Source organism: Patella vulgata, chromosome 1 (genome assembly GCF_932274485.2).
Source record: "Patella vulgata chromosome 1, xgPatVulg1.2, whole genome shotgun sequence".
NCBI classification, from domain to species: domain Eukaryota; kingdom Metazoa; phylum Mollusca; class Gastropoda; family Patellidae; genus Patella; species Patella vulgata.
This window is the reverse complement of record NC_065879.2, coordinates 72,864,450-72,892,279: the sequence shown is the minus strand read 5'-3', so window position 1 is coordinate 72,892,279 and position 27,830 is coordinate 72,864,450. Positions and strand designations below refer to the sequence as shown.

The window sequence follows — 27,830 nt, the reverse complement described above, 5'->3', positions numbered from 1 at the left end:
GAAACTTAAAATATAATATATGTTTATATCAAAAAGATCGCAGTTCCAATCGATATTCGGTAAGCAGGGAGGAGGGGAGGGGGCTGGATGGCCGAATGGTTAGCACGTGCGCGCTGTATCATAAGTTCTGTCAATGAGTCAAATGGCGTGGTTTCGAGTTCCCAGTATTAAGGAGTAGGGTCGCTGTCCAATCTCGTGTGTTTTCTCCGGGTCCTCCAATTTCCTCCCACTGCTAAAGACCCCTACGCGCAAGCGAATTATTGAAATAAAATTGAACCATGTTAGTCCCGATATGACCTAGTTTGTGTCGAGTAGACGTTAGACCCCCCCCCCCCCGCTCTCTCTCTCTTCACCTCCTGGATTATGGACCCCGATAGTACAAGAAATCGCATTTTTTTATTAACATGAATGTTTCTTGTTATTTCTAATACAGTGTACACATGAAAATGCATGGTCTATTTTCCACGACTGCACTATATACCGAAAAAATCTGATAAATACTGAAAAAAAATCCGAAAAATATACTGAAAAATGCCGAACACGTATTTTTCTATGCTAATTACCGAAAAAAATCTGAAAACCCTAAATACCGAAAAATCAATAAATACCGACCCTCCCACCCCCCCCAAAAAAAACCAAAACAAACTAGGCCACGCATAAAAATTGCTAGGTGGGGGAATGGGCCAGGCTAGGCCACGCATGGAAATGGTGAAATGAAATGAAATAGGGTTTAACGACCTACTGTTCTGCTCCTACTGGGCTAATGAAGACGGGCATACGCCATACAGTGTGCTAAGAGGAAAATTTTGCCCAGACAACTGTCAATGGATCTTTTACGTGCATGCCAATGTGTACACGGGACCTCGGTCTTTCGTCCCATCCGAACGACTAGACAGCTGTCCTTGTCAGGCCCTCCATCCTGCATCACTGACAAGGGGGAACCACGCCGGAAAATCTGGATGAACTTTCTCGGCCAATGCAGGGATCGAACACCCGACCTCCAGGCTAGCGAGCCAGCGTCTTACCCACTTAGCCACCGTGACCCCCAAATGGCGGAGACTCTAGGTGGGTAATGGGTCACCACGCCAGGCCACGTATAAATATAGTAGGACACTCTAGGTTAGCGATGGATCACGCTAGGTCACGCATAAGACTTGTGGGGCACTCTAGGTGAGTCAGGCTATAAGGCCACTTATAAAAATTGTGGGGCACAGCTATGTGGTTCATGGGTTAAGTTTAGGATTTTTTCGGACGGCAGTTTCTCCCGTTTACGCCATTCAGTACGACATTGTCGTCATGAACTAGTTAGAAAACCTCCCAATGCAGGTTGTGAGCATTATTTCATGAAAATCAAGATCGTATTAGCAGCTATCTGAGACAAAATGCACGGAAATAATTTCTTGCTGACGATCGGCCGCAATTTTGTGTGACATCGTCTTTTCCTGGCCTTCGTTTTTAAGTTTTTATTGATAATTAGTGTTGTTTTTCGGTATTTAGTGATTTTTCGGTATTTAGGGGTTTTCATATTTTTTCAGTAATTGGTATCAAAACATTTTTTTTTTTTCCGTATTTTTTTTGTCTTTTGTCTTTCGGTCTTTCTTCAGTATTTTTCAGATTTTTTCCGTATTTTTAGATATAGTGCCGGCCTATTTTCCACAATCACCCAATCACCGGGTTAGTATGTTCATGTATATGAACACCTACTTTCTCAATCAAATGATGATCACCTGCGCACGTGCTAAAACAACACGTGTTAGCCTACAGGTTTATCAGTGACTTAAACGCCCGAAACAGAACAAAGGGTCCAGTGTGTAGTTCTAGGATACAACTCAGATCTACGTTTTATAAAACTAAGTGGCCCCAACACATTGTTCCACTTAAAGATCGTGAACGATGTTCTAATGCCCTTTAATATTAGTTATTTACCGAAAACGTCGCGTCCTAAGGGACGGATTTTCCATAAAACAAGAGTTATTTCCCCTTTCGTCCTTCAAGTTAAGACAACATGGCGGCTCGTTTAGCACGATTACCGAATACTCTTCGTTTGGCTGGGTAAATACATTTTAATGATGAATTTTTTTTCACGATTTGTGGACAAAACAATATTACGTTTTTAAAGAAGGCAGCAGTGTCATTTTTATAGACTATCAATGGCAGGGCCATTTTATATAGTAAAGTCCGTCCCAAAATTCAACTTTGCGAAATATTAAATAGGCTAATGATGAAATGTTCAAATGACAAATAAGAATTTAGTAGATCTAGTAAATTCTAGATCTTTCACTTAACTGACTGTCTGGATAAGAAATGGCCTAGTACGTTGACCCGGCTACTTTTGACTTACACACAATTTCACAAGATTTCTACTACTAGCGAATTTCCATCATCGGATCAGTTGGCAGCTTAACCAACCCTAACCCTAACCCTAAGGTAGCCGGATCAACGTACTGCGCTCCAAATTTGAATGGCAAATTTAAATTTAAACACCATGATTTTTTGCACAAAATGTGGGGACATAGGCATAATCCATGAATTTACCATCCTCTAATCTAAGCGCATATTGAAAAGAACCTAGATCTTTGGATTGTGGGGGGTTGGATGGCAGAATCATGAAGTCTGTCATTGAGTCAACTGGCATGGTTTCGAATCCCCGGTTGTATGTGACTATGAGTAGGGTCGCCTGTCCAATCTCGTGGGTTTTCTCCGGGTCCTCCGATTTCCTCCCACTGCTAAAGACCCCTACGGGTAAGCGAATTATTGAAATAAAATTAAACCATATGTTAGTCCCGAAATGACCTACTGTCTGAACCATCCTAAATTTTAAACGGATTTCTTCGATTATGATCAGGGGGATCACGTGGCTAAGTGGGTAAGATGCTGGCTCGCTAGCCTGGAGGTTGGGTGTTCGATCCCTGCATTGCCTGAGAAAGTTCATTCAGATTTTCTGGCGTGGTTTCCCCTTGTCAGTGATGCAGGATGGAGGGCCTGACAAGGACAGCTGTCTAGTCGTTCGGATGGGACAGAAAACCGAGGTCCCGTGTACACATTGGCGTGCACGTGAAAGATCCCTTGGCAGTTGGAATTTGATATAAGAGTAAGCCGTAGCGCCGCTGCCCGGGCAAAATTTTCCTCATACCACACTGTATGACGTATGCTCGTCTTCATTAGCCCAGGTTAGGAGCAGAACAGTAGGATGGTAAACCCCATTTCATTTCGATTATGATCAAACTACTTATCTTTGGATATTGTAAACTTACCTGTGTGTTTAAAATCAACTCCCGTTAAATAAAATCCATTGCACAATTTAATATCCCAACGAATAAAAAAAGTTCTCTCTTGAAACAATTGACGTGTTTACTTGTATTTTTGACTGAGTTCAAGACAACATGGCTTTCCTCCCGTGTTGGACGAAACCGTTGAATCTGTTGAGGGGTATGACAGAGATTTTGACAACCACATGTTGCAATCAAAACAAAGCGTCCTCATTTCGATCGTTTGAGTTTGGGCAACAAAAAATATCAACTGAAGACAGTTTTGACCATATTGTGATATGGTGCAATATTTATTGTTCATGATGAAAATATATTCTTTATCAATTATTATTTTTTTTAATTTATTGTAAATAATACTTAAATCACACCATAGCCCCCACCTTCAATAGAAGGCTTAATCTTGCTTTAACTACGTACATCTTATCAGATGTTGTAAAACTCATAGTCGTTGCTTCAGGAACATGCATATGGCCCCATAATTTTAAATACCCTGTACATGTATGTTAGATCTATACTGTTATATATCAGATTAAAGATATTTATGGGTAAAATTTAAGACCCGTAAAAAGAATGTGTTCAAATTTGTGTTCAAAAGAAAATTCATTCACCCGATTCTAATCAAAAATACTTCAAAAGGTAAAAGCTATAAACTTTGCAGAGATTTTACTAGAATGTTAAAGATAGTAACAAAATAAAGAAATACGGGCAGTTATGTGTGTGAATGCCCAAACTCAATACCAAGCCGGGATTACACAAAACTTGAATTGTCGTAAAAGTACCACAAACTGTGACATCTTGTAACCCCTTTATACAAAATGATCTCTCCCGAAGAGTGACGTAATCGGCTTCCCTTTTGGTGGGGGGTTGGGTGGCTGAATGGTTAGCACGTGCGCGCTGTACCATAAAGTCTGTCATTGAGTCAACTGGCGTGGTTTCGAATCCCCGGTTGTACGTGGCAAGGAGTAGGGTCGCCTGTCCAACCTCGTGGATTTTCTCCAGGTCCTCCGGTTTCCTCCCACTGCTAAAGACCCCTACGCCTAAGCGAATTATTGAAATAAAATTAAACCATGTGTTAGTCCCGAAATGACCTAGTTTGTGTCGAGTGGACGTTAAACCCCATTTCTCTCTCTCTCACTCCATTTTGGTATTTCTCCATGTCAAAAGTTTGTGGGAATTCAATTTTTTTAAGAGAGAACTTTTTTTATTCGTTGGGATATTAAATTGTGCAATGGATTTTAATTAACGAGAGTTGATTTCAAACACACAGTTAAGTTTACAATAACCAAAGTTAAGTAGTTTGATCATAATCGAAGAAATCTGTTTAAAATTTACGATGGTTCAGACAGTAGTTTGTATCGAGTGGATGTTAAACCCCATTTCTCTCTCTCTCTCTCTCTCTCTTTGGGGTGTATAAACAATTGTGACCTCTCTAGAAGGTCCACAACCTTAGTATTACATACTTTTACACTGTCAGGCAGTTTCGTTCTGATTTTCACGAAATTCATTATTGAAACAGTGATATATTTAAATTTAAACGATTTTTTATAAATCGGATAAAAAATTGTGACCTCTAGAGACTACAGGGTCCACAGGCTAAACACATGATTTTTTGTACGATCACTAGCCATAATCCATGAAGTTATGATCAGGTATATGCCAATATTGAAATAATCTTTTGGAGATAAACTTATAATTCAAGTAGCGTCAAAATCAGATAAAAATTGTGACCTGTAGAGTATCCACAAACAAATAGTGGATGGACGGACAGGGGCGACGACAATATACGTGGTTAAAAACAAACTTATGGGTATCACAAAACCAGCTTTATAGAATCTAACGTTTCGTAAGGGTAAAAACTTACTTCTTCAGAGAAGTATAATTAGAAGAAGTAAGATTTTACCCTTACGAAATGTTAGATTCTATAAAGATGGTTTTGTGATACCCAAGACTTTGTTTTAAACCACATGAAAATGTGGCCGTATGAAAATTGGATGAATCTCATTTGTTGGTATGGTACCGGTACGCTATTTAAATGTCTAATTATACCTTTTAGAGTCCGGTTCATGGGCAATGAATATGGATCTGGTGCAGGAAAGGTGAGAATTTTTATAGACTGACCTCAGCAATGCAAATGTTTTTTTTTAGATTTTGATTTTGACGAAAACGGAATATTTACTAGTATTCGAAACCTCCTCCCATTTAAGAAACTATAACAATTTTCAAATTCGATAAAAATAAAAAAAAGCTATTGCACTGCTAGGACGCCAAAAATTAGGTGAATGATTTGATGGTGAGAATTTTCTGCATAAGTTAAGCAGAGATGAGCAGTTTGATTGGTCATGCTTAAAATTTCATTGTTCGTAGCATGCTTTAGTTGGACATAATAATGGAATGAGAGTGATGGAACTTGGTGTAGACCTACAGTGTCATTTCGTCAATACCATGACTGAGTTCAATGATGAGTCGGGTGCTTTTACGTGCATGCTAATCTGTCCCATCCAAACAACTAGGCACTGTTCTAGCCGGACCCTCCATCCTGCCCCACGCAGGAATCATGCAGGACCACACAGGACACCTTTTTTTTGCCCCATGCCTTCAAGTGAATAAGTTCCTGGAGGGTTAAAAAAAAAAAGCTCTCCTGAAATTGGAAAAAGGGTAAATCGTTCTCCTGAGAAAGCTCTCCTGAATCTCTTGAGGACAGCTTTGTTAGCATTTGTGATAAAGACCAGAGATTTGAATCTATTTTGAAACCAACCGGCCAGAATGTGTCAAATGAGGTCCCGGTAAGAAATAGGGTAATTCTAAGATCCCATTAACTTTAATACCAGACTTCAACAAGTTCAAGTCAGTAAAATTCCTGAATAGATTTATTCATTCGTGGATGAAAGACTAGCAGCACAATGATTACATGACAACCATGATTAAAATTGCTTTATATAAGATAGAATTCCGTACGACTATTAGTCAGGTCAAAATACAGTTTAACCCCCAAAAGGTCATGAATTCAATTTCATAATGATTCAACAGCTCAGTGATATCCAGAGTTCTCTTAATATGTTCCGTGTCTCCCAAAACCTGGGGATAGACATACAAGATCATCAAATTTGAGTCAATAGTTATGGACTTGCGGTCATTTGGAGGTGTTGGCAGCCATTTTTGACATAATAGGCCAACATCATTTTTAATGATCTTAATGTGTTTTTTGCCCGCCAAAACCTAGGTAAAGATGCAAAGATCATCAAATTTGAGTTGATAGTTACATAGTTATGATCATTTTAAGACGCTTCAATGGCCATTTTTGACACCATCTTGAAAAAACACTTTTCCAGGAATCCTACTTTGGTAAACTTTTAGTATGTTATAAAGTACACTAAACTCTACCAGAATCCGTTGAGAAACCTTTTGTTCTGTAGCAATTTTGTGGGGGGGGGGGGCTTGAAGGGATATTTTCCATACAATGTATATTGACCTGACTATATGCTATTGCCTTAAATAATGACAATATTTTTAAGAATAAAAATATGTATAAAATAAAAATGAATAAAACTAAAACACCATTTAAAACTAAATCTAGCAATGCTCGTTTATTGACCTAATTCCAACTGATGCATGTTATCATGAATCTTGAAGCATTGGAGATCCTGACGGAAAAATATATTATTAATATCTGTTTCTCGGAATATCCGGTGTTCTATCAGGGATTATTCAATGAATATTTAAACTTAACTAACAAAACAGGTCAGTGAAACCATAAAATGTATTATCCAATTATTATTTTAATATCTACCTAGAATTGGTACGGATCGAGCAATGAAGACGGGGCATGAAGCCCAAGATTCACAATCCATGCCGAGCGATATGTCTTCCTTCGTCACATGGTTTATACAAAGGAAACTTACTGGACCTGTTATGAATAACCAGCAAGCTTGTATTGTTTTTTTGACGAATTATCAAAATTACCGTTAAATGTGCTAATTACTCGGATTATGAACCGGATGGCCGATTCTCACTAAGGTATGACTGTTATTGTAGCGGACAAGCAAGTTGATTGTCGATATTGACAGTATGTTTTGTTACCGGTACATTTTTCCTGATTATTTTCTTTGACTCAAGTTTGAGGGGTGTCAATTTAGACATTGAGGAGAGCGACATCCAGGTGTGTCCAGGAGAGCGATCGCGCTCCTTTTACATGAAGGCCTGTTGTCCCATCCTGCCCAACTAACAAGAGAGAATCCCACACCTTAAAATCTTGAGGGGCTTTCTCACTGAGGCACAACTGCTCCCTAAGCCTGGCTAGTTATATACCTGGGCCCAGTTTCTCGAAATCTTAACTAAAGATAAAATCCAAATTTTAGTAGATACTTCAATTTTGATTGGCTAATCACTAAAATCAATCTAATATTATCCAATCAAATTACTTAAATTTGGATTTTATCTTAGTTAAAATTTCATGAAACAGGCCCCTGATCTAATTATCTTATTTGTTTATTTTAGGGTGGTGGTACTGGAGGAAGTATTCGGTAAGTAAGGAAATCTGAAATATTAATAAAATATTACAGTACTATTGCAAAAGAATTCCAGTCGGTCAAGATTTTTCCCGAAGGTGTTAGAAGACAAGAGCTCTTACTTCGACAGAATTGTTTTTATGGAAATATGAATATTTCTTTTCAGTTTGATTTCTTTAAAATACCTAATATTTTATAGTATGTAAATTAAAATACTGGTAATTTCTCTGGTCGGTCAATTTCACCACAGTCTGTTTAAATTTCAGATCTAAATTTCATTTTGTTTTTATTTAATACTTCAACTGCTTTTACTCTATAAAGATCTGACCTTTTTGTATGAAAGGCCATGTTAGGACATCATATGTAAACTTCAGCTCTGTAGGCATCTCACAGAATTCTGTGCACACCTCGAAAGAACAGACCATTTCAATATGCAACATTGAAATGTTGCGTAAGACACTGGCTCGCTAGCCTGGAGGTTGAATTTTCGATTTCTGCATTGGCCGAGAAAGTTCATCGGGATTTCCCGACATGGTTTCCCCTTGTCAGTGGTTCAGGACAGCTGTCTAGTTGTTCGGATCCGACCCAAAAAAAAAACACATGGCTTGCATGGAAAAGATCCCTATGCAATTGGAATTTGATATAAGAATAGGCCATAGTGCCACTGCCCGGGCAAAATTTCACTCATTGCACACTGTATGGCATATGCATACAGTCGGAGCAGAACAGAAGGACGTTAAACCCCATTTCATTACATTAACAAACATAACACTGATTCCACTGCTGTAAAAATAAATAAAACAAAATTATAACAATTATTAAAATGAAAGCGAAATGTTTTGCAATCAGAATGATTTCCCTACTGATCATAGCCAATATGGCTGTTAAACGAGAGCCTTGGTGCAGATAATGTGGACCATTGGTCAAGTATAATCCTTCATCAAGCGTGGAACCAACTCAACTGATCACAGGTCATACTTCTGGAACATTTTGAAAAGTGCTTCATTTATTTTTTTTTCCAGAGAAGCTGGAGGTAGTTTCGGTAAAATGGAGGCTGCTCATGAAGAGCAGTATTTCAGAAAACTTGTGAGTAGATTTTTCATTCCTTTGCATTTATTCTGAATGATGCCACTGCATTGTTGACACTTATGAAAGATACCACAAGATTATTTTATCACTAAAATCTATGTTAGTTATTTGTTGAAATTGTGTAGGTTTGAACTTTTCCTTGTACCAGAATGAATTGCAGACCTTGCCGATTGATAATGCCAGGAAAGTTATTGATGGTCCTCCTGAAAAGGTACGCAATAGCGTCATTTACTCCAGAGACGGATGTAGGGTTTCTCAAGGGCTCAAGTAAATTTTACAAATTAAGCATTATTTGGTGCAACAGAATTGTAAATTTACTTTCAGTAATGGACACCTATGTTTCGAATTATAATAAATGTCCATTTCTATAGCGCCAAAACCGCACAAATATCATGCTCGCAGCTCTTGACAAAACACATCTACATAACGGCTTTAGCTCTGTTATAACTTGTTTAAAACGGGTGCGGGGGTGGATGACCGAATGGTTTGCGCTTGCGTGCTGTATCATTAGGTCTATCATTGAGTCAACTGGTGTGGTTTTGATTCCCCGGTTGTACGTGACAACCGACAACCTTGTAGGTTTTCTCCGGGCCCTCTGGCTTCCTCCCACTGCTAAAGACCCCTACGCACAAGCAAATTATTGAAATAAAATTGAACCATATGTTAGAGAGTTGAAATGACCTAGTTTTTGTCATGTGGAGTTTAAACCCCATTTCTCTCTCTCTTTTGTTTGAAACAGATGAGTTTTTAACAGTTTCTTGAATTACAATAATAACTCTTTGTACCCCGCCTTTCGAAGAAAGCAGGGGACTATTAAAATGGGTAGGTGGGTCAGTCGAAATAAACGATGGTGGTAGTATGCAATTGAACTCAATTTATGTTTATTGTAAGTAACCAGGTGGCATAATTGGGATTGCTCATATTATTTGCTGTACTATGTACACTGTTCGTATGTGGATGGGGGGGTGGGTGTTGGATGGCCGAATGGGTAGCCCATGAGCGCTGTATTATAAGGTCTGTCATTGAGTCAACTGGCGTGGTTTTGATTCCCCGGTTGTAAGTGACAAGGAATAGTGTCGCCTGTCCAACCTCGTGGGTTTTCTCTGGGTTTTCTGGTTTCCTCCCTCTGCTAAAGATCCCTACGACCTAGTGAATAACTGAAATAAAATTGAAACATATGTTAGTCCTGAAATGACCTAGTTTGTGTCGTTGGAGTTAAGCTCTCTCTCTCTCATCCCTGTTCCTTTCATGTTGATGACTTACAGGTGTTGTAAGAGCCACTGTGGACTAGTTTGGCTCAGAATAGTTTAAAAGTAACTGATTAAGATAAAAGTAATTTATATAATATTTCTACTGAATAAATATTTTGTCTAAGTCTTCGGCCATCAATGATGAAATCAGTTTGACTCAAATATAGATATCAATATACTATTATCTACTATATATATATATATATATATATATATATATATATATATATATATATATATATATATATATATTTTAAAATTTTATCCATATTGGGTAGGAGTACAAGCTCTTGTGACCTCATTTTGGCTTCGCTATACGTAATCTGATTAAAATCAGATCTATATTTTAAAATTTTAAAATATAATTTATACATATAATATATATATATATTTTAATTTATGAATCTTATGAGCATAATTAAAGTTTGATTTTGTTATTTACTTTTATGTCGCACCTAGCAAAATGAACAGCTGTCAACATTACGATCAATGTTCAAGGATGAAATTAGATTTCATGGTCAACAGATAGATATGCATAAGGTGAACTCATGGAGCCATGATTATTTAATATGGCTACCATTAGCGTCTGCTTATGCCTCAACAAACACACTTGTACTTGTGGCTTGTATTTTGTTCTTCTATCTGTTTCTGTTACTAATGTATGGACTGTTGAGAAAGAACTTCAGAAGGATATACCTGGAAAAATAAAAAGGCTAGTGGCCAGTAATATATACACCAAACAGTGTACCTTACTTCAGTTCAGAGTTTATATTTTTCATTACAACTTTTAATTGGATTTTATTTATAAAAACATATTAGGATTGTTTAGCTTATTCTTCAAAGTGATGGTGATATTCATACAGTCATTCTCTGGCAACATTATGGTTAGAAGTCAGACCTTCCCCAGTTGTCTAGTTCTAATGAAATTCTTTCTCACAGTCAAAGCTATTTAGCATGAGGTGTAAATTAGTTAACATATATCTGTAATTTTATCAATTTATTTTATGTCTCCCTCAAATCTGGGCTTATCAAAAATCTAGCAAGCCGAACAGTTAAAAAGAATGAAAGAACATTTGGGAGAAGAAATCGAACACCATGAACGCTCCATTAAACAACACAAGGTAATTTCAATTGTAAAAATTGAAAATATAAATATTGATGATCTACAATGATCCATGTGTCGATGGCATTTAGTTTTTCTTCATGGCTATACCCTGTCTGTACATTTAACTCTTAAACTTGGAAATATTCTTGCCTGAAACATGTTAAAAAGCATAAAGCTTGCACTTAAATGAATGCTTTCAGAATGAAAATAAATATGATTTCTTGTGTCTACGAGAGATCTAATTATTAGAAATAAAAAAAAAAAACCCAAAACAATTGGAAAAACTCATATATTTGATTAATGCTTCTAGTTTTAGTTTGCTGACTTTAGCTGATATCCTAATATAAATTTAAAGATCTATTTTTTCTGACTTTAATAATAGTGTGACCTCTTACTATTTAAATTATTCTGTTTTGAAATTATTTTTTCTTCTAAAAAAATCTATTTCATTTCTTACCAGAATAAAAAGTAGTGTACAGTTAGGTGTTCTCTATCTAAGGACAGAATTTCTGCAAAACAAAAAACTTGCATGCAAATAAATGGAGTTTACTCCCCTTAAGGCCTACATATTTTGTAATCTCTACTTAAAACCTATATATTCAGTATTCTAGCATTGACGTATTAAAATATATATTGCATGCTCAAATAAGTATATTTTTATTTTCCTGTAAATATATTTTCATCTTTTAAATTTTATTTTTTGCGATCATTTATTTGGTGTAGTTATTTAATTTTCTATCTGAATCTTGTCTCTGTTACTTTTTACCATCTTTAATAAAATGTTGTAGAATTCTTCTTTTAAATTTAACTACAAAATATATCTGTATTTTGATTAGAGTCTTTTGTATAAATTATCAAATATAATTTTAGTTACAGGTGCTTTAAAAAAAATATGAAATTTAAAAGGAATTTGCTACATGTTAATTTATTATAACACCATCAGAGTACCGAATTAAGAAGTGAATAATATTTATTTGGGCTCGTTTAGGTTCAGTGAATAGGGTTGTTTTTTTTTTTACATACGTACTTGTACTACATACAGATTTTTCAAATTTGAGATTTTAGAATTACTAAGTGATAGATATACATCGCAATGTGAATAAACAGCGACTTGTACTCATTGTTCTTTGCTGATAATTTTTAAATTTCTATGGTAGAGAAACCACATTCTTACAGTTAACTACAAATAGGCCTCCAACGCGTTCATAGTGGAAAATCACTAATCAAGTAGAACTATCTCCTAGGTCACACTGGTAAACTCCGGGCTTAGGTCAAAGGTAGATGGTAACTTGTTTAAAGATGCATTATGTAAGATTTTATAAAGTTTAAAAATAGATTCTAGTGCTAGTGTAGTCTCAATTTTCATTGATACCATCTTGATTATCCTTTTTTGAAATTAAATTATGAAATGGTGATCATGATTCAATCCATTCAAACTTACATGCACAACCATCCGAGAATCTAGAGAGTTGATTATAGGTTGGTCAAGTGAATAAATGTCTAATTGATAATTCATATAACATTTGAAGCCAAAAAAAAAGATCTGCAATAGGCAGTTTTAGTTTTTACATAATGCATCTTTAATGTTTATTATTTTAGGAGACAAGTCATTAAGAAGCATTCAGTAATAAGAAGCATTATTTATGAAAGATTCAATGTCATCATAGATCCATCATTTAATTTGTCTAATTGCAGGAAGCTATTGAAAGACACAAGAAGAAAATTGGCCAGTTGAAACATGAAGAGGATCAAAATAAGAAATAAACCTGTATTTGATTAGACATAAAACTATTTAGATATGACTTCTGATTTGTGTCTGTGTCTTCTTCGTTTGCGTGAGTGAATTTGACAGAAATACAGTAATGTATCTCGGCATGATCGTCGGTTACTTAAAAAAATAAATAAATAAAGATTGTTGATGGGACATCTTATGTATGATAATTTTATTAAGTTTTTCATATCTGAAATACAATGACACAGTAAGATTTATGTAGTAATTGATTTATAATTAAAACTAATTATAATTTATAAAGACTTGTTTAATTTAGTCCTGATATCTTGTTTTCTTGCCTTAGCCGGGTTGGAACAGAAAAGTAGGATGTTAAACCCCATTTCATCATTCATTCCTTGTTTTTTTGCTAATACCAGTGCTCTTTTATTGTCTAAAGGAAAAAATGAACACTTTACTGGTCTTTTGAAATGGGAGTTATTGCCCTTCAGTGGCTAGAAATGGCTTTTCTTGTGACTGGAATTTCAATATGTTATCTTAATCAAACCATTCAAGAGGTGACTTTTGGATCACTACCATTTTGCATTCAGTGCAAAGTTTGCTGGAGAGTGGAGACATAATATAGTACATTCTTTGTGATATTATATTATTTCCTTTTAGCACTTGTGGCCATATATGAAACTTAAAGAAAATTATTCTATTTGTCAGATAATCCTGCATAATTTAAAAAAGCTGTTTGACTGGTTTTGTCATTCATTACCTCACATTTATATTTTACTGGAAGTAGACCTATAAAAAAAATGTACACAACCCTGATAAATGTTACTTGCAATCATAAATGAACTGAATAATCAAACTTGGCTATAAATAACATGATGATATAAATTTATTGCCTTGAAATGTGATTTTTGTGAGATGTCATTTATCCCAGTAATGTTCCTTGACAAAAAAACTAAAAACTGCATAAGATTTATAAGTAAGGATTGTCTGAGAGCCAGAATATTTTGTTTGTATGAAATGGGTGTTTTTAATCTTATTTAAACATAGAATCACTCAAACAACCTAAATACCTAAGCTTAGTTTTTCACGATCTATATACAGTTTTCCACATTGGTGTTAAAGGGCCAATCCCGATAATATTTTGGAGAATAAAACTGCTTAATTTTGTGTTAAAATCCCTTTAAATCATCTACCTTAGGGTCCAGTAACAAACTCAATATATGTGATACACTTTCAAACAACTTAAACCTGTCAGTCTTAATCTGGAAATGGAAACAGTGTCCCAAGCTGTATTATGCCTTGTCTGGATAAAACTAGACTTTTATTTTATAAAAATAATGTGTATGTGAAATTTACCTTTCGTTAACAAGAACAGCACATGGGCCATTCACTGTATAGATCTCTAAATGAACAGGAATCGAAAATCAGGTCACCCAACGAAAAACTTGACCTGAAATCTTAAAAGGGTTACTACGTGTCTGGATAAGCAATTTTGACATTCACGTCCAAACGACTGAATATTTTGAGATGAAATTTTGAGACCGGGTAAATACACCATTCCTCTATATTTTGGTTCCTTAAATTTCATACGTACTCGGAATTTTATTTTTGAGACTCTTTCAGAGTTTGTGGTTATGCTACTGACCTTGAAAAAGTCGATGCCTGATTCATACCAATAATGGTAACAATAGTACTGTAACTGTAGTATACTCTGTGTGAGCAAAGCAGGTTGGTTTCTAAAAACACAAAAAATATTGTCTGGTGTTCCATTATGTGTGGTTTAATGGTCGAGAGCGAGACATTAAGTAATCTATTGATACTGCACGAGGCGTTAGCCGAGTGTTGTTTCAATATATACTCTTCAAAAAAAGTAGGGGATATTCTGAAACAATACAAAACTGCGGAAACGCACTGCTGTTTTTATTAGAGGTAACCAGTGTATGTTAACAACAGGCCAATTGCCTACACATGAACATAAACAGTTCATATGGGCGGCTTATCTGACGGCCCTATTTCACTCGCAGAGATACACCGTGAAAATGGACGGTTTTTGATTTTGGTCTTAATAATGAGTAATTGCTCCACCAATCCTCAGACATTCAGCAATTCGTCGTGGATTTGGGGCAATCTGACACACCTCTCTTGCAGAGCCACAGCCAATTCTTGCAGTGTTAACGTCGACGAACACGTCTCCCGATCAAATTAAACGTAACACACTAAAGCAAAGATACGCTAAACAGTAAATCTTATGCAAGAACCGATAGGAAAGCAAACATGGATAGATAAACCAGCACACGGCAGTTTTCATCAAGTGTCCATGACTATTTATCATATCACAACCTGCATAGGTATTTGCATTTCAATATCCCGAACTTTTTTCGAAGAGTATATTACGCAATGTCTTTAGCTTGAGACCATTAAACAACTTAAAATACAGACACTATCCCGCACGTGCTTTTCAATGAAATACGTCACGCGAGTCCGATATTTCATCTAGTATAGATAATGTACGATTGGTAAGTTGCCCGTACCATTATAGGAAATAATGGTACGCCAACATCAAAGGATGACGTCACATCTGTATTTTAATTATATGTAGTGGATAAAAGAAAATCATAACCCAAGCTTGAGAAAAGCTGATTTTGTAATGATTATGGCAAAGCAGTGCAAAAGTCAAAATCCAGTGTTGTACTGTCTTATTAGCAAGCCCTTTTCCCTTGATAGCCCCTTTCCCACCCCTTTTCCTAAAACTGCAGTTCCAAGCAATTATTCCTGGGGTGGTTTTCAAACCAAACATGCTTTTCATATGGCCAAATTTTCATGTGGACGTATATTGTCGTCGCACCTGTCTGTCCATCAGTCAACATTTTGTTTGTGGACACTCTACAAGTCGTAATTTTTATCCAATTTTGACGAAACTTGAAATATTGGTTTATATCCCAAAGATCTCGGTTCCTGTAGATATTGGCATGTATCAGGCTGTAATTTCGTGGATTATGGTTCCTGAGTGTATGAAAAATCATGTTTTTAGCTTGTGAATCCTGTACAGGTCATAAATTTTATCCAATTTTGATGAAACTTAAAGGGACAATAACACTCTTGCTGGCTTGACAGCTCCAGAAAATAAAAAAATAGCCCTATTCTAAGTACTAGATGTGTTAGTGTCCTACCTGTTGTGTAAATTAACCATTCAATCCTTTTTTACTTGTCCAGAGGGTTCAAAAATATTTTTAAATCCAAGTCACATTTGAAAAGCTTTACGTCAGGCTTTTCAAATCATTTAGTTGAATTTTTCCAATTTTTTAAATTAGGTGTGTTAAGATGAAATTTGTATCATCAATTAATTGGAATATTGTAAAATAGTGCAATTTGTTGACCAGAATAAAGATTGGGACATATTATTCAGTTACAACAAGAGTGGTATTGAGCCTTTAAAATATATGGTTATATCCGAAAAGATCTCAGTTCATTTCAATATTCGCGCGTATCAGACCGTAACTTCTTGGATTATGGCCCCCCTTTTTATTAAAAATCACGTTTTTAGCTTGTGGGCCCTCTAGAGGTCATATTTTTTATCCGATTAAAAAAAAACAATTAAAATATATCACTGTTGCACCATAAGGACAGTTGAGTATGAATTTCGTAAAAATCGGACCAAAACTGCCAGACAAAATGGCCGGTCCCCGTACTCAAATACTCAAAAAAACTTAAAATGTACATGTATGGTTATATCCTAAAGATATGGGTTCCTGTCAATACTTGCGCGTATCTGACTGTAACTTTCAGGATTATCACCCCTGATTGTACGAAAAATCCCTTTTTGTTAGCTTGTTCTCTTTTTGCGTGTCTTGCATGGCAAATCTAGGGCGCCACCCCAGCCACAATCCCACCCCACAATGAATGTCAACAAAATAGGAGCGGATTGGGCCATCGGGCAATCACCCGAAGGGCCGGTCGGACAAAAAATGAAAAAAATCATTTTGTCCAATTCGTCTAAAATACCCTTTTTCTGTTGAACGTTATATGTTGGTGGGGGAGGGGGGGGGGGTATTGGACCGGCCATGAAGCGATGATGATCATGTTGTATGTAGTGTAGTCCCATTTTTTAACCAGTTAAATTCTCTTTACTCTTAACTCTTGACGATACAATGATAATAGGTTAATTAATAATATGACGATATGATAATTTCACAGCTTGATGGTTGTAAATTACTTGCAGGTCGGGGTTTTGGCCTAAATTAATCGATTTATGAGATATATTATTTGACAGAGATTATAATCAGATATGCCACCAAATCCCATATTTGAGGTTCATTTTTCAAAATTTTCCAGGGGGAGAGCCGCCGGACCCCCCCCCCCCTCGGGACTCTGCTGTCAGTAAAAGGGGCCGCTCCGACACGGGAGCCCAGGCCGGTTCCCGGCCCCGATCCGCCCCTGCCAGTAGAACATAGATGGCATTGTATAAGTAAAAAGTTGTCTATCGTTGTCTCGCTGGAAAGCAGTTTTATTTAAGTTGACATACGTTTATATCATATATGATTGTGCCTATAACACTGAGCAACCTAAGAACATTTTGAAAAATTGAGTCAATATCTTGGCATTTGAGGTCATTGCTGGGAGAAATTCTTGTGGACGAGAGGACCAGAAATGTGAGTCAATTAGACAAAATCTGCCCCCTGTCAATTCCGCCTGTTTTGCAAGAGTTGACAGAACTTTAGTATAGTCTGACGCCCCATGACCCACACTCCAGTGCTAGTGGTACTACTAACATAACTAGGCAGTTCAGTATAACCGTGAATATGATAGTGCTGAGACAGAAAAAGACAACAGAGGAGTGGAAGAATGATGTTATAATGGAATCGAGCGCCGCAGGCGCGAAAAAATTTTAGATGTGTAACCGAGCTTTTAATTTTTGGGACTGGGCCTGACAATTTTAGTCAATGTCATGGCAAATGGATCCAAATTCTCGTTAACGAGAGGATAAGAAATGGTACAGAATCTTGAGGACTATCTGTCAATGTCGCCTGTTTTGTGAGAGTAGAACTAACAATTCTACAGTCTTTTGACCCACGATTCACTCACTAGTGGTACTACTAACTGGGCGATTCACTGTAACTATGAATATGATAGTGATGAGATAGTATAAGACAGAGAAGGAGTTGAAGAATGATGGCATAATGGAATTGAGCGCCGATATGTAACTGAGCTTTTAATTTTTGAGGACTTTTCCTGAGGGCACTTTACCTCAATGGGGCGCTTACTTGGTCTCTGAAATGCCCTGGACTTTGGGGAGAGAAAATGGTCAGAAAACACCCCATTAATTCATTTAGTCTGAGACCGACTGCGGTGAACACTTTTTTTTGAGACCGACTATTTTTTTGCCATGGGGTGAAAAACATTTTTTTCAAACATGATAAGTCGACAAGGTTATTTTATACTAAAGTTTTGAGTGAGTAGAGTGACGTGTGCAGTGAGCACTTATTTTGATACCGACTGCTCATATCTTACGACCGACTGCACTGATTTTGCGACCGACTAGAATTTGGGATCTATTCTGGCATTATTTGTTTACCTCATTAATTCATTAAGACGGCGATGCATACATACTCACAACAGAATGAGAGTGAAACACATACAGTTGACAAGGTTATTGTATGCTAAAGTTTTGCGTGAGTAGCGTGACGTGTGCAGTGAGCACTTATTTTGATACCGACTGCTCTTATTTTGTGACCGACTGCACTGATTTTGCGACTGCTCTTATTTTGCGACCGACTGCACTGATTTTGCGACCGACTATTTTTTTTTCTGGGGGGCCACCCCCCCACATTTACGCCCCTGCCTGTGAGGGAGAGTACTGCAAACCCTAGCCTATAATCAGTCAGTTAAAGGAGCTAAATCGCTAATATTTGGGACCTAGAAATTGACACAAATGGGTCGCAACTGCCAACGCATATAATATTGTAATATGAATGTATATAAACTGATTTACATGCAATCGTTTCCGCTTTTACTCTAATTTCAAATCAGGCCCCGCGTTCACAAAGCATTCTCAGACTTAAGTTAAGAATTTACTCAACTTTCAATCACTGTTTATGAAAAATATCTTTGATCTAGAAACACAAAACTTTACACATGGTTGCTTATTGATGTATTTGATACATTAAAACATCAAAAGTTTAAAAAACGGCTATATTTTAGTTAAAATAAAGCGAGCAATTATGATTAAATTCTTAACGTAAGTCATAAGAATGCTTTGTGAACTTGGGGCCAGTTATCGACGGCGAAATATGCCAGAAGTCTCAATCGAATGGCAACCTCTAACTTCTAGTTATTCCAGTATACACACCGATAATATTTATTGTGCATGCTCTCCAATTAAGAATATGACGTCACCGTTTGACATGACCACAGAGTAAAAATATTTTTACTCTGTGACATGACTTGTGAAATATGTCTAACCTCGTTCTTCGAGTCCTTTGTATTACAAATGACACTGAAACGCATTATGGTACACGGCTCGTGTACCAATTGTAAAATGTTTATTTTATCTTAAATATTGGATATCAGAATGCCATCTTTACCCGGTAAGATCACAATATCAATGTTGATTTAAACTGACAAATAATTCGTGTTTTCAATGTCAGGACTTTGGATGATATTGAGTTAGAGACGACTTAGCCACTTTAAAGGGACAATAAGACTCTTGCTGGCTTGACAGCTCCAGAAAATAAATATTAGCCTTATTCTAAGTACTAGATGTTTATGTGTCCTACCTGTTGTGTAAAGTATCCGTTACATCCTATTTTACTTGTCCAGAGGGTTCGAAAATATTTTTAAATCCAAGTCACATTTGAAAAGGTTTACGTTATGCTTTTCAAATTATTTAGTTCAATTTTTCCAATTTTTCAAATTAGGTGTGTTAAGATGAAATTTGTATCATCAATTAATTGGAATATTGTAAAATAGTGCAATTTGTTGACTAGAATATAGATTGGGACATATTATCCGGTTACAACAAGAGTGGTATTGAGCCTTTAAAAGACATTCGATTGTATGTAGAACACATCAAAGTAATATTCGTAGCCAGTGGCGGGGTCACAAAGTTTTCCAAGTAACTCAAATCCTGACGAGCAGCATGTAGGCCTACAACTAAAATTAAGGGTGACACTCTTGTTTACAGGCTGCGACAAAGGAAATCATTAAGGAAAGAATTAATTTCATTTTATTGATTGTGAAAGCTACATTTCTTATCACAGAAAACTGTCAAAATCAGAAAATTGGATCAAAGGAACTCAAAATTTTAAGAAAACAGATTATATTTGGTCGACACAAAAATGCAGCCCAGTCTTTTAAATTATCCATCCGTCACGTGACAGAAAACACGTGTTCAGGGAGAAATGATATCACCCACAGGAATTGGAGTGATGACAGAAGAAGACTTTTATCACGGTTTGACATGGGCATTCTTCAGACTAACAGGTGAGTAGATCTGTTGGCTAAATTGTCTATTTATTTTATGGTTTCCATTGAAGCTTGCATTTACGCTAATTCTTTTCTGAGATATTTTAATGATCATTTGTTCTCGTATCTAAATCGTTGGCTGCGTGTTTGCCAAAGAGAAAGAATTAGAACCGCAGGTGTTTGAAGGAATAATGGAATTCGAATTTCAAAAATTATTTTACTGTTTTTGACATTTTATATTTGGGGTAATGAACTTACACCTGTAGTACAAATAGAATAAACAAATCCAGTAATATACACGTATTTAGGTAGATTTTGATCTCATTTTTGGTCGTGTAGACTTGACTAAATTTCGCCATTTCTTTGAAAATATGGAATTGAATCCATTTTTGAACTGAAATGGCTATTAGAGATTCGGTAGTATCGTAAACAGGGCACCCTACGAAACTACATGATATTCAACAGTGATTAATACCACAATATTCAGTTCCTTTAGTTGAAAAGGTTATACGTACAGTCTATCTAACTAATTTCAATTCAAATTTATGTTGATATTTATGGATAACAGTAACATAGGATTTAACATGACCAGGTCCAGGTTTAAGTGGCAGGGGCTAAGTGAGAGGGATGGAATGGCAAGCTTTGCGTCATGGTTTTGAGTTTTTGCGCCCCCTCGCAAATGGCAGCAAATGGCAAAAAATCACGTGGTTTGTCTGCTTAATAACATTTTAGTAAATACTTTTTGGCCCATACAATATTTGTGTATAATTTGAATTAAAAAACACTGTCCTTTGATATTGGAGTCTGATTTATATTTTTTAAGTGAAAGAGAGTGAGAGAGAGAGAGAGAGAGAGAAATGGGGTTTAACATCCACTCGACACAAACTAGGTCATTTCGGGACTAACAAATGGTTCAATTTTATTTTCATAATTTGCTTGCGCGTAGCTGTCTTTAGCAGTGGGAGGAAACCGGAGGACCCGGAGAAAACCCACGAGGTTGGACAGGCGACCCTACTCCTTTCCACGTACAACTGGGGAATCGAAACCACGCCAGTTGACTCAATGACAGACTTTATGATACAGCGCGCACGTGCTAACCATTGAGCCATCCACCCCTTTTTAAGTGAAAGCAAGGTATCTTTATTTCTAATATACAAACATTAATTTAAAGAGGAATTATGCGAGATTTAGAAATGAAATGAAATGGGGATTAACATCTTACTGTTCTGCTCCGACTGGGCTAATGAAGACGAGCATGTACCATACAGTGTACTATGAGAGAAAGGGATCTTTTACGTGCATGCCAATGTGTACACGGGACCTTGGTTTTTCGTCCCATCCTGCACCACTGACAAGGGGAAACCACGCTGGAAAATCCTGATGAACTTTCTCGGCAAATGCAGGGATCGAACACTTGATCTCCAGGCTAGCGAGCCAGTGTCTTAACCACTTAGCCATCGTGACTCCGCAAGATTTAAACTATAAAGGTTCCAAAATAGATATAGAAAAATAAATATTTTGAAAATTTCAGTCAAATTATTTTATTTTGGGCAGAGTTATGAATGGCTCCGTTTTATAATGTGGACGTATTATGCCGTCACCCCTGTGTGTGTGTATCGCCTACAGGCCATAATTCTCAATGGATCATCTTGAAACTTTACATACTTATCCTTATGCCTTAAGAATGATCCCAATTGTTTTTGGATCATGTCCGACCCCCAGGGGCAGAGCCATGCCCAAGTTTTGTATTTGCTTGTTTGTCGTCTACGGACTGCAATAATGAACAGATCGACTTGAAACATTGTATACTTATTCCTCAATCTGATTAAAATACAGATCTATATTTCGTTTGTTTTTTTTTATACTTTCGATAGCCTACACTACATGAAGATCTGACTGGCTGTAGTGATAGGTCGCGTCAGAAGTCATACGAGCGGCTTTTGACCCTATGACATCATACATTTGATCAACCAATCAGCATTGATGTTTCTAGTGGATTACCCACAATTCCATGCACGCCAAAAGCTTGCTGTAACAGGCCGATTCATTGGCTAAACCCTCACATCCCAGAACACATCAATGATAACTCTTCCAGATCCTAGTGTAGTGAAGACAAGTAAAAATTTAGCTCTTGCATAATGCCTCTTAAAGGGCTTTATGGATTAGTAGCACAATATATCTTTATATTGTACATAATGTATATTTATATAATGGAGTTTAATACACATCATGGGGTGGAGTCCATTGATAACAGATATCATGAGTTAAAGGGGCACATGTATAGACTATCTACCGTCTCTTCTGTAAGCCATATACTAGTTTTCTGCTAATACTGGGTCGTCTTTTAAAGATGGAGAATATTAACTTTTATAATGTAAAGCCATTAAAGAGCTGTTATCACCTTCAGCACGACAAAAAAAATATAATTATTTCTGGATAATATGATATAAGATGGCTGTTCATGCTATAATAGTTCAAAAATAGATAATGAAAAATGATTATATTGAAAATTTCATTCAGATTACTCTATTCTGAGTGAAGTTATGAAGATTTAGCGTAGATTGTTAATTTTCGTAGCCACAGTACTCGACAGTCGAGAGTAAGGCTTGATTATCCACTTTACCATTAAATTTTTAAATCTTGCAGGTAGTTTAATCCATTTAAATCTTGGTCTTCCAATGTTCAATAGAGTTGATTGTAGGCTTGTCATGTGAACAAATGTCTAATTTTAACACTCAAAGCCAAATAAAGACCTGTAATAAGCAGATTTAGGTCTTAAATAATGTATCTTTAAACATCAAAGCAGTAATGTAGCTTGGATGATTTGTCATTAAACTCCCTGAATAACAATTTAGATACGTACATGTAATACAATTCATTTCCCAAACTTAGATTTAAAACATCCTTTTCTCAGCAATGTGGATTACCAAATTTGTTTCAAATTGTGCATTCAGTCTTTTTTGAACACCACCACTTTATAATCCTGTTCACCAAATTTTGTTTCCAGCCAACATGTTAAGAAAGTATGCTGCCATGGCACTGCCCTGGCAAATTTCTCAGAAACCTACCTTTGTCCATTGGTTGGAAATGAAATTCAAATTAGACTGTGAAATAAAATTATGACTTCAGAAATTGTTACAGTGCATGTATTTTTTAACACGTGAAGTGAGAAGTATTCATAGATATAATTATTTTTTTTCTAATAGGTGTAATAGTAGTGCACCTTTAAACTAGAGGCCAAATTTATTCTAGGTCTATTTTACAACTAAATTCTTGCTTTACTCTATATTGACAAGAACAAATAAATAGCCTGATTTCTCCTCTTATCATTGGTAGAGTTGTGTCTGTTATGGACCTGTGTTAAGCCAATGATGTGCTTTGACTTCATTTAAAGGTACCCATCGGTATTTGAGAGAATGTATACACACTCTGTTACTCTACTATGAACTTGAAGCTATACCTCAAAGAGAGTGTTTAGTACGCTATAAGAGCTTGGGGTGTAAACATTTGGATTTGTAATGTGAATGTAAGAGATTGTATTGTTTTTGCATAGATAGTGTGAGGACTTAAAGACATATGGAAACACATGTTTGAGTGTACTCAAAACTGCTATTACTCTTAAAGTGATTTAGAGACTTCTAATAGACACACTTCTATTAAATTTTTCTGGAAATTCCTGTATAAACATTTTATTATCAAATAGTATTGAAATATTACTATGCATTAAAGCATTCCATTACTTAGACTGGAACTAGTTTTAATATGATTTTAAAGACACCTTACTATCAAAGTAAATGAATTCTTGATGATCAGCATTTAAGATTCTTCAGTTTAGTGTTCGGTCATCTAAATACTGTCCTATGTCAACATGCCTGCTTAAGTAAATAAGTGGTTTTCTAAATTGTGTGGATGAAAGGATTTAAAAAAAAGGATTTTAATGTTTGGGTTAGTTAGGTGACATCTGTTGAATAATAGAGTTTTGTGGTGTTAAATACACACTTTATCTTGTAAATGTTTTTAACATGTGTTAGGATTGAAATAAAAAGTGTTATTTCATGTTAACTCAATGTAATTTCTGCTAATAGATAACTCTTTGAAGTGGATTGTAGAACTTTTAGTTATATTAATTAGTGATAGTGAATTTGTGCACAATAGTTACTGCTTTATCAATTTCCATTGATTTAGTGAATAGGATTATCAAATTAGTGACATACCAGTTACACTAAAATATACTACTAATTGAATAGTTACGAAGACTAATGGAAATAGGTATAATTGTTTGAAAAGTGAAATTATTTCAAATTTTCATGAATTGTAGAAGAAAAATAGTGATTTCTTAATCCAGTACTTTATTTATAACAGCAGTTGAAACCAAGTGATTTAATAAGTGTGACAAGTCCTTTGATAAAGCTAATTTAAACACAAAATATCTCAGGATCCAGTACTGATAAGTGCCGTATCAATATATATCAGTAATCTAAATGTAAACTTTGAGTTTGACTTGATCAAGTGTTGTTTACTATAAGAGAACTATTACCTATATCTGATCTGTCACCTGATCTAGGTAAAGATATAGATCAAGGATTATCATACCTGTTGATGTACAGTGATTGACAGTCTATTATTTACAGGTAAGGCATTGCAATTCATAGGAGAAAAGGATGGGGTTTGGGGTAGAATGATCAAGACATATTTTTGTTCTTCTTTTTAGTGGGCAGAAGAAAAACACATTTATAGTCAAATTTAACTTTGTGATATCCTAACTTTTTAAATTATTGTTATAATTCTATGTCTACTGTCAGCAGATTTTCTTGCAATAAGCAACACACATGATTTGGTGACTGTATTTTTCTCATATGTTAGATTAGATTACAATAAAAGGTACAAATTTTCTGGATGGTAAGGTATAGCCACAGTTTTAAAGTGAAAAGGTTAGTTATACCCATGTTATTGATAAAAGGAATTCAGTGTTACAAAAAAATACCTGTGGATGGCTAATACAGTTACATGTATACAATTCAATGCAACAATGTTATTTAACATATTAGTATGCTCACATCCAAACTATGCGATAGTGTCCAAATTATTGATAAAAAAGATGGTGATACCATTTGGCTGAAACTGTGTAAAACCGACTTAAATCTGAAATCAGATATCTTTATTGCCGCGGTATATATCCCACCACAAAACTCCCCAATATGGAACAAAAGACAGTATGATCCTTTTGACGAATTGGAGAATGACATATTACGTTTCAAAAGCCAAGGTAAAATTATTTTAGGGGGTGATTTCAATTCCAGAACTCATGTTTTAAGTGATGTTTATTTTCCTGATTCTGATACTTGTAGCATAACTAAGCCATATCCACAGTTGCTTAATGACATACCTGATAATGAATTTTTAAAAGTTAGGAACAACCAAGACCCTTAAATCAATACCTGGGGTAGAGAGCTTATTCAGATTTGTAACAACACAGATATCTGTATTCTTAATGGCAGGTGTATTGGGGATATACTTGGTTCGTACACTTGCATAAACTACAATGGTCAGAGTACTGTGGACTACATTCTTACCAGCCTCTCTCTATTTGATGATGTCCAATTATTTAAGGTGTCTCCGTTAAACTACATGTCTGACCACTGCTTAATTGAGTGCAATATTGTTGGTACATGTACTCCATATCATAATACATGTAAGATCCCCCAGAGTCCTAAACCGTCCTTATCCCAACCTGACCTTATCTCTTATAAAACGGGTAGTACTACTAGAAATAAAATTAAAGTAAGGAAATTTATTTGGAAACCAGACTCGGATATTTCTTTTCTAAAAGAACTACAAAAACTCTCAACAAAAGCTAAGCTGAATAATTTTCTAATGACCCCTTATACAAGTAATCAAAATAGTATCCAAGAAGCGACTACAGACTTATCCAATATCTTAATAGATAATACTAGAGCCTGTGTTAGATTTGTGGTGGTCAAGAAAAAGAAAAAGAAACATAAATGGTTTGATAAGGACTGTCAGAAGTTAAAAAGAGAAATGATAGAAGCCCAGCATAAATTTAATAATAATGTACATAATAGGCATTTCAGGGAAATTTATTTTAACAGAAAGAAATTATACAAAAATGTTACTAAATACAAAAAACGTCAAGAAAAAAATGTTATCCTCAAAAAACTCGCTGAACTTGAATCTAATAATCCAAGGGAATATTGGGATCTTGTGAACTCTCTTATTAAAAATAAGCAAACAGAAGATAGTAATATTAAACTGGATGACTGGCAAAATCATTTCACAAGTCTTTTTCAAAACAACTCCCCAACCACTAATGATGATAAAACGGAAACTTTAATTAAAACTTTGCTAGATTCTAATGCAGAAAATACATCCCTAAACAACCCAGTCTCTGCCGATGAAGTGAGAACAGCCTTTTCGAGCCTTAAAAGAAACAAATCTGGTGGGCCTGACCTCATACTAAATGAAATGCTACTCATGTCACAGGAAATCATGTTAGATCACTACTTGAAATTATTTAATCTAATTCTTTCAACGGGGATCTTGCCCCAATCTTGGAAAAATTCCTTTATTGTTCCCATTCATAAAAAAGGAGATAAAAATGACCCCAACAATTATAGAGGGATAGCTCTAGCTAGCTGTCTAAGCAAATGCTTTTTGTCAATCATAAATCAGAGACTTACAAACTTCCTTGAGGATAATAATGTCATAGATGATGCACAGTGCAGATTTCGTAAAAATCATAGAATTGTTGATAACGTCTTTATTTTAAAAACCTTGATTAATAAATGTAAGAAGGAAAAAACTGATTTGTTCTTATGCTTCGTCGACTTCTCTAAAGCCTTTGATTCAGTTTGGAGAAAGGGCTTGTTGCTAAAATTACTTCAGCATAATATCAATGGGAAAGTTTTCAGTCTAATTAGATCTCTGTATAACTATACTTCTTATACTGTGAAAACCTTAGATGGTCTGTCAAAAAATATAGAATCGTCCTTGGGTGTGAAACAAGGATGTGTCCTTAGCCCGACTTTATTCAATATATATCTAAACGACCTGCAAACTTGTTTAAAAACATTTAATTTAAATTTTGACAGCCCAGATCTTGACTCGCATGAAATATCTCATATTCTTTTTGCAGATGATCTTGTTCTGTTATCAACATCATCTGTCGGTCTTCAAAATTGTCTTGTATGTCTCAACTCTTTTTGCACTGATTGGAAACTTAATATTAACTCTGCAAAAACGAAAGTGATGCTTTTTAATAACAATAAGATAAGTCTGAAAAACAAATCCCAATTGAAATTCTTTTTTAACAATCAACTGCTCCAAACTACTGATGAATATCTATATTTGGGAGTCTATATAACGAATAACGCATCCTTCAAAAGTGCGATAAATGAATTAAGT

The 27,830-nt window shown here is 35.6% G+C and overlaps 3 protein-coding genes across 4 annotated transcripts in view; 2 read left to right on the top strand and 1 right to left on the bottom strand.

Annotated features, from left to right (window-relative positions):
- The window catches only part of LOC126823440 (glutathione S-transferase omega-1), a 107,075-nt gene that overhangs the window by 21,669 nt on the left and 57,576 nt on the right, over positions 1 to 27,830 (bottom strand). The gene's annotated exons all lie outside the window — the stretch shown is intronic.
- On the top strand, positions 1,902 to 13,020 carry LOC126823464 (ATPase inhibitor mai-2, mitochondrial). The gene is made up of 6 exons (XM_050552332.2): positions 1,902 to 2,052; positions 5,323 to 5,365; positions 7,764 to 7,789; positions 8,797 to 8,860; positions 11,154 to 11,234; positions 12,914 to 13,020. Exons 1-6 carry the CDS (start codon positions 2,006 to 2,008, stop codon positions 12,980 to 12,982), a joined length of 330 nt encoding a protein of 109 aa, XP_050408289.1. The 5' UTR covers positions 1,902 to 2,005; the 3' UTR covers positions 12,983 to 13,020.
- Positions 23,859 to 27,830, top strand: part of LOC126823370 (solute carrier organic anion transporter family member 4A1) — a 112,510-nt gene continuing 108,538 nt past the window's right edge. Inside the window, exon 1 of the mRNA XM_050552192.2 lies at positions 23,859 to 25,039. The gene's annotated coding sequence lies outside the window, so the exon portion shown is untranslated. The remainder of the gene's footprint in view (positions 25,040 to 27,830) is intronic.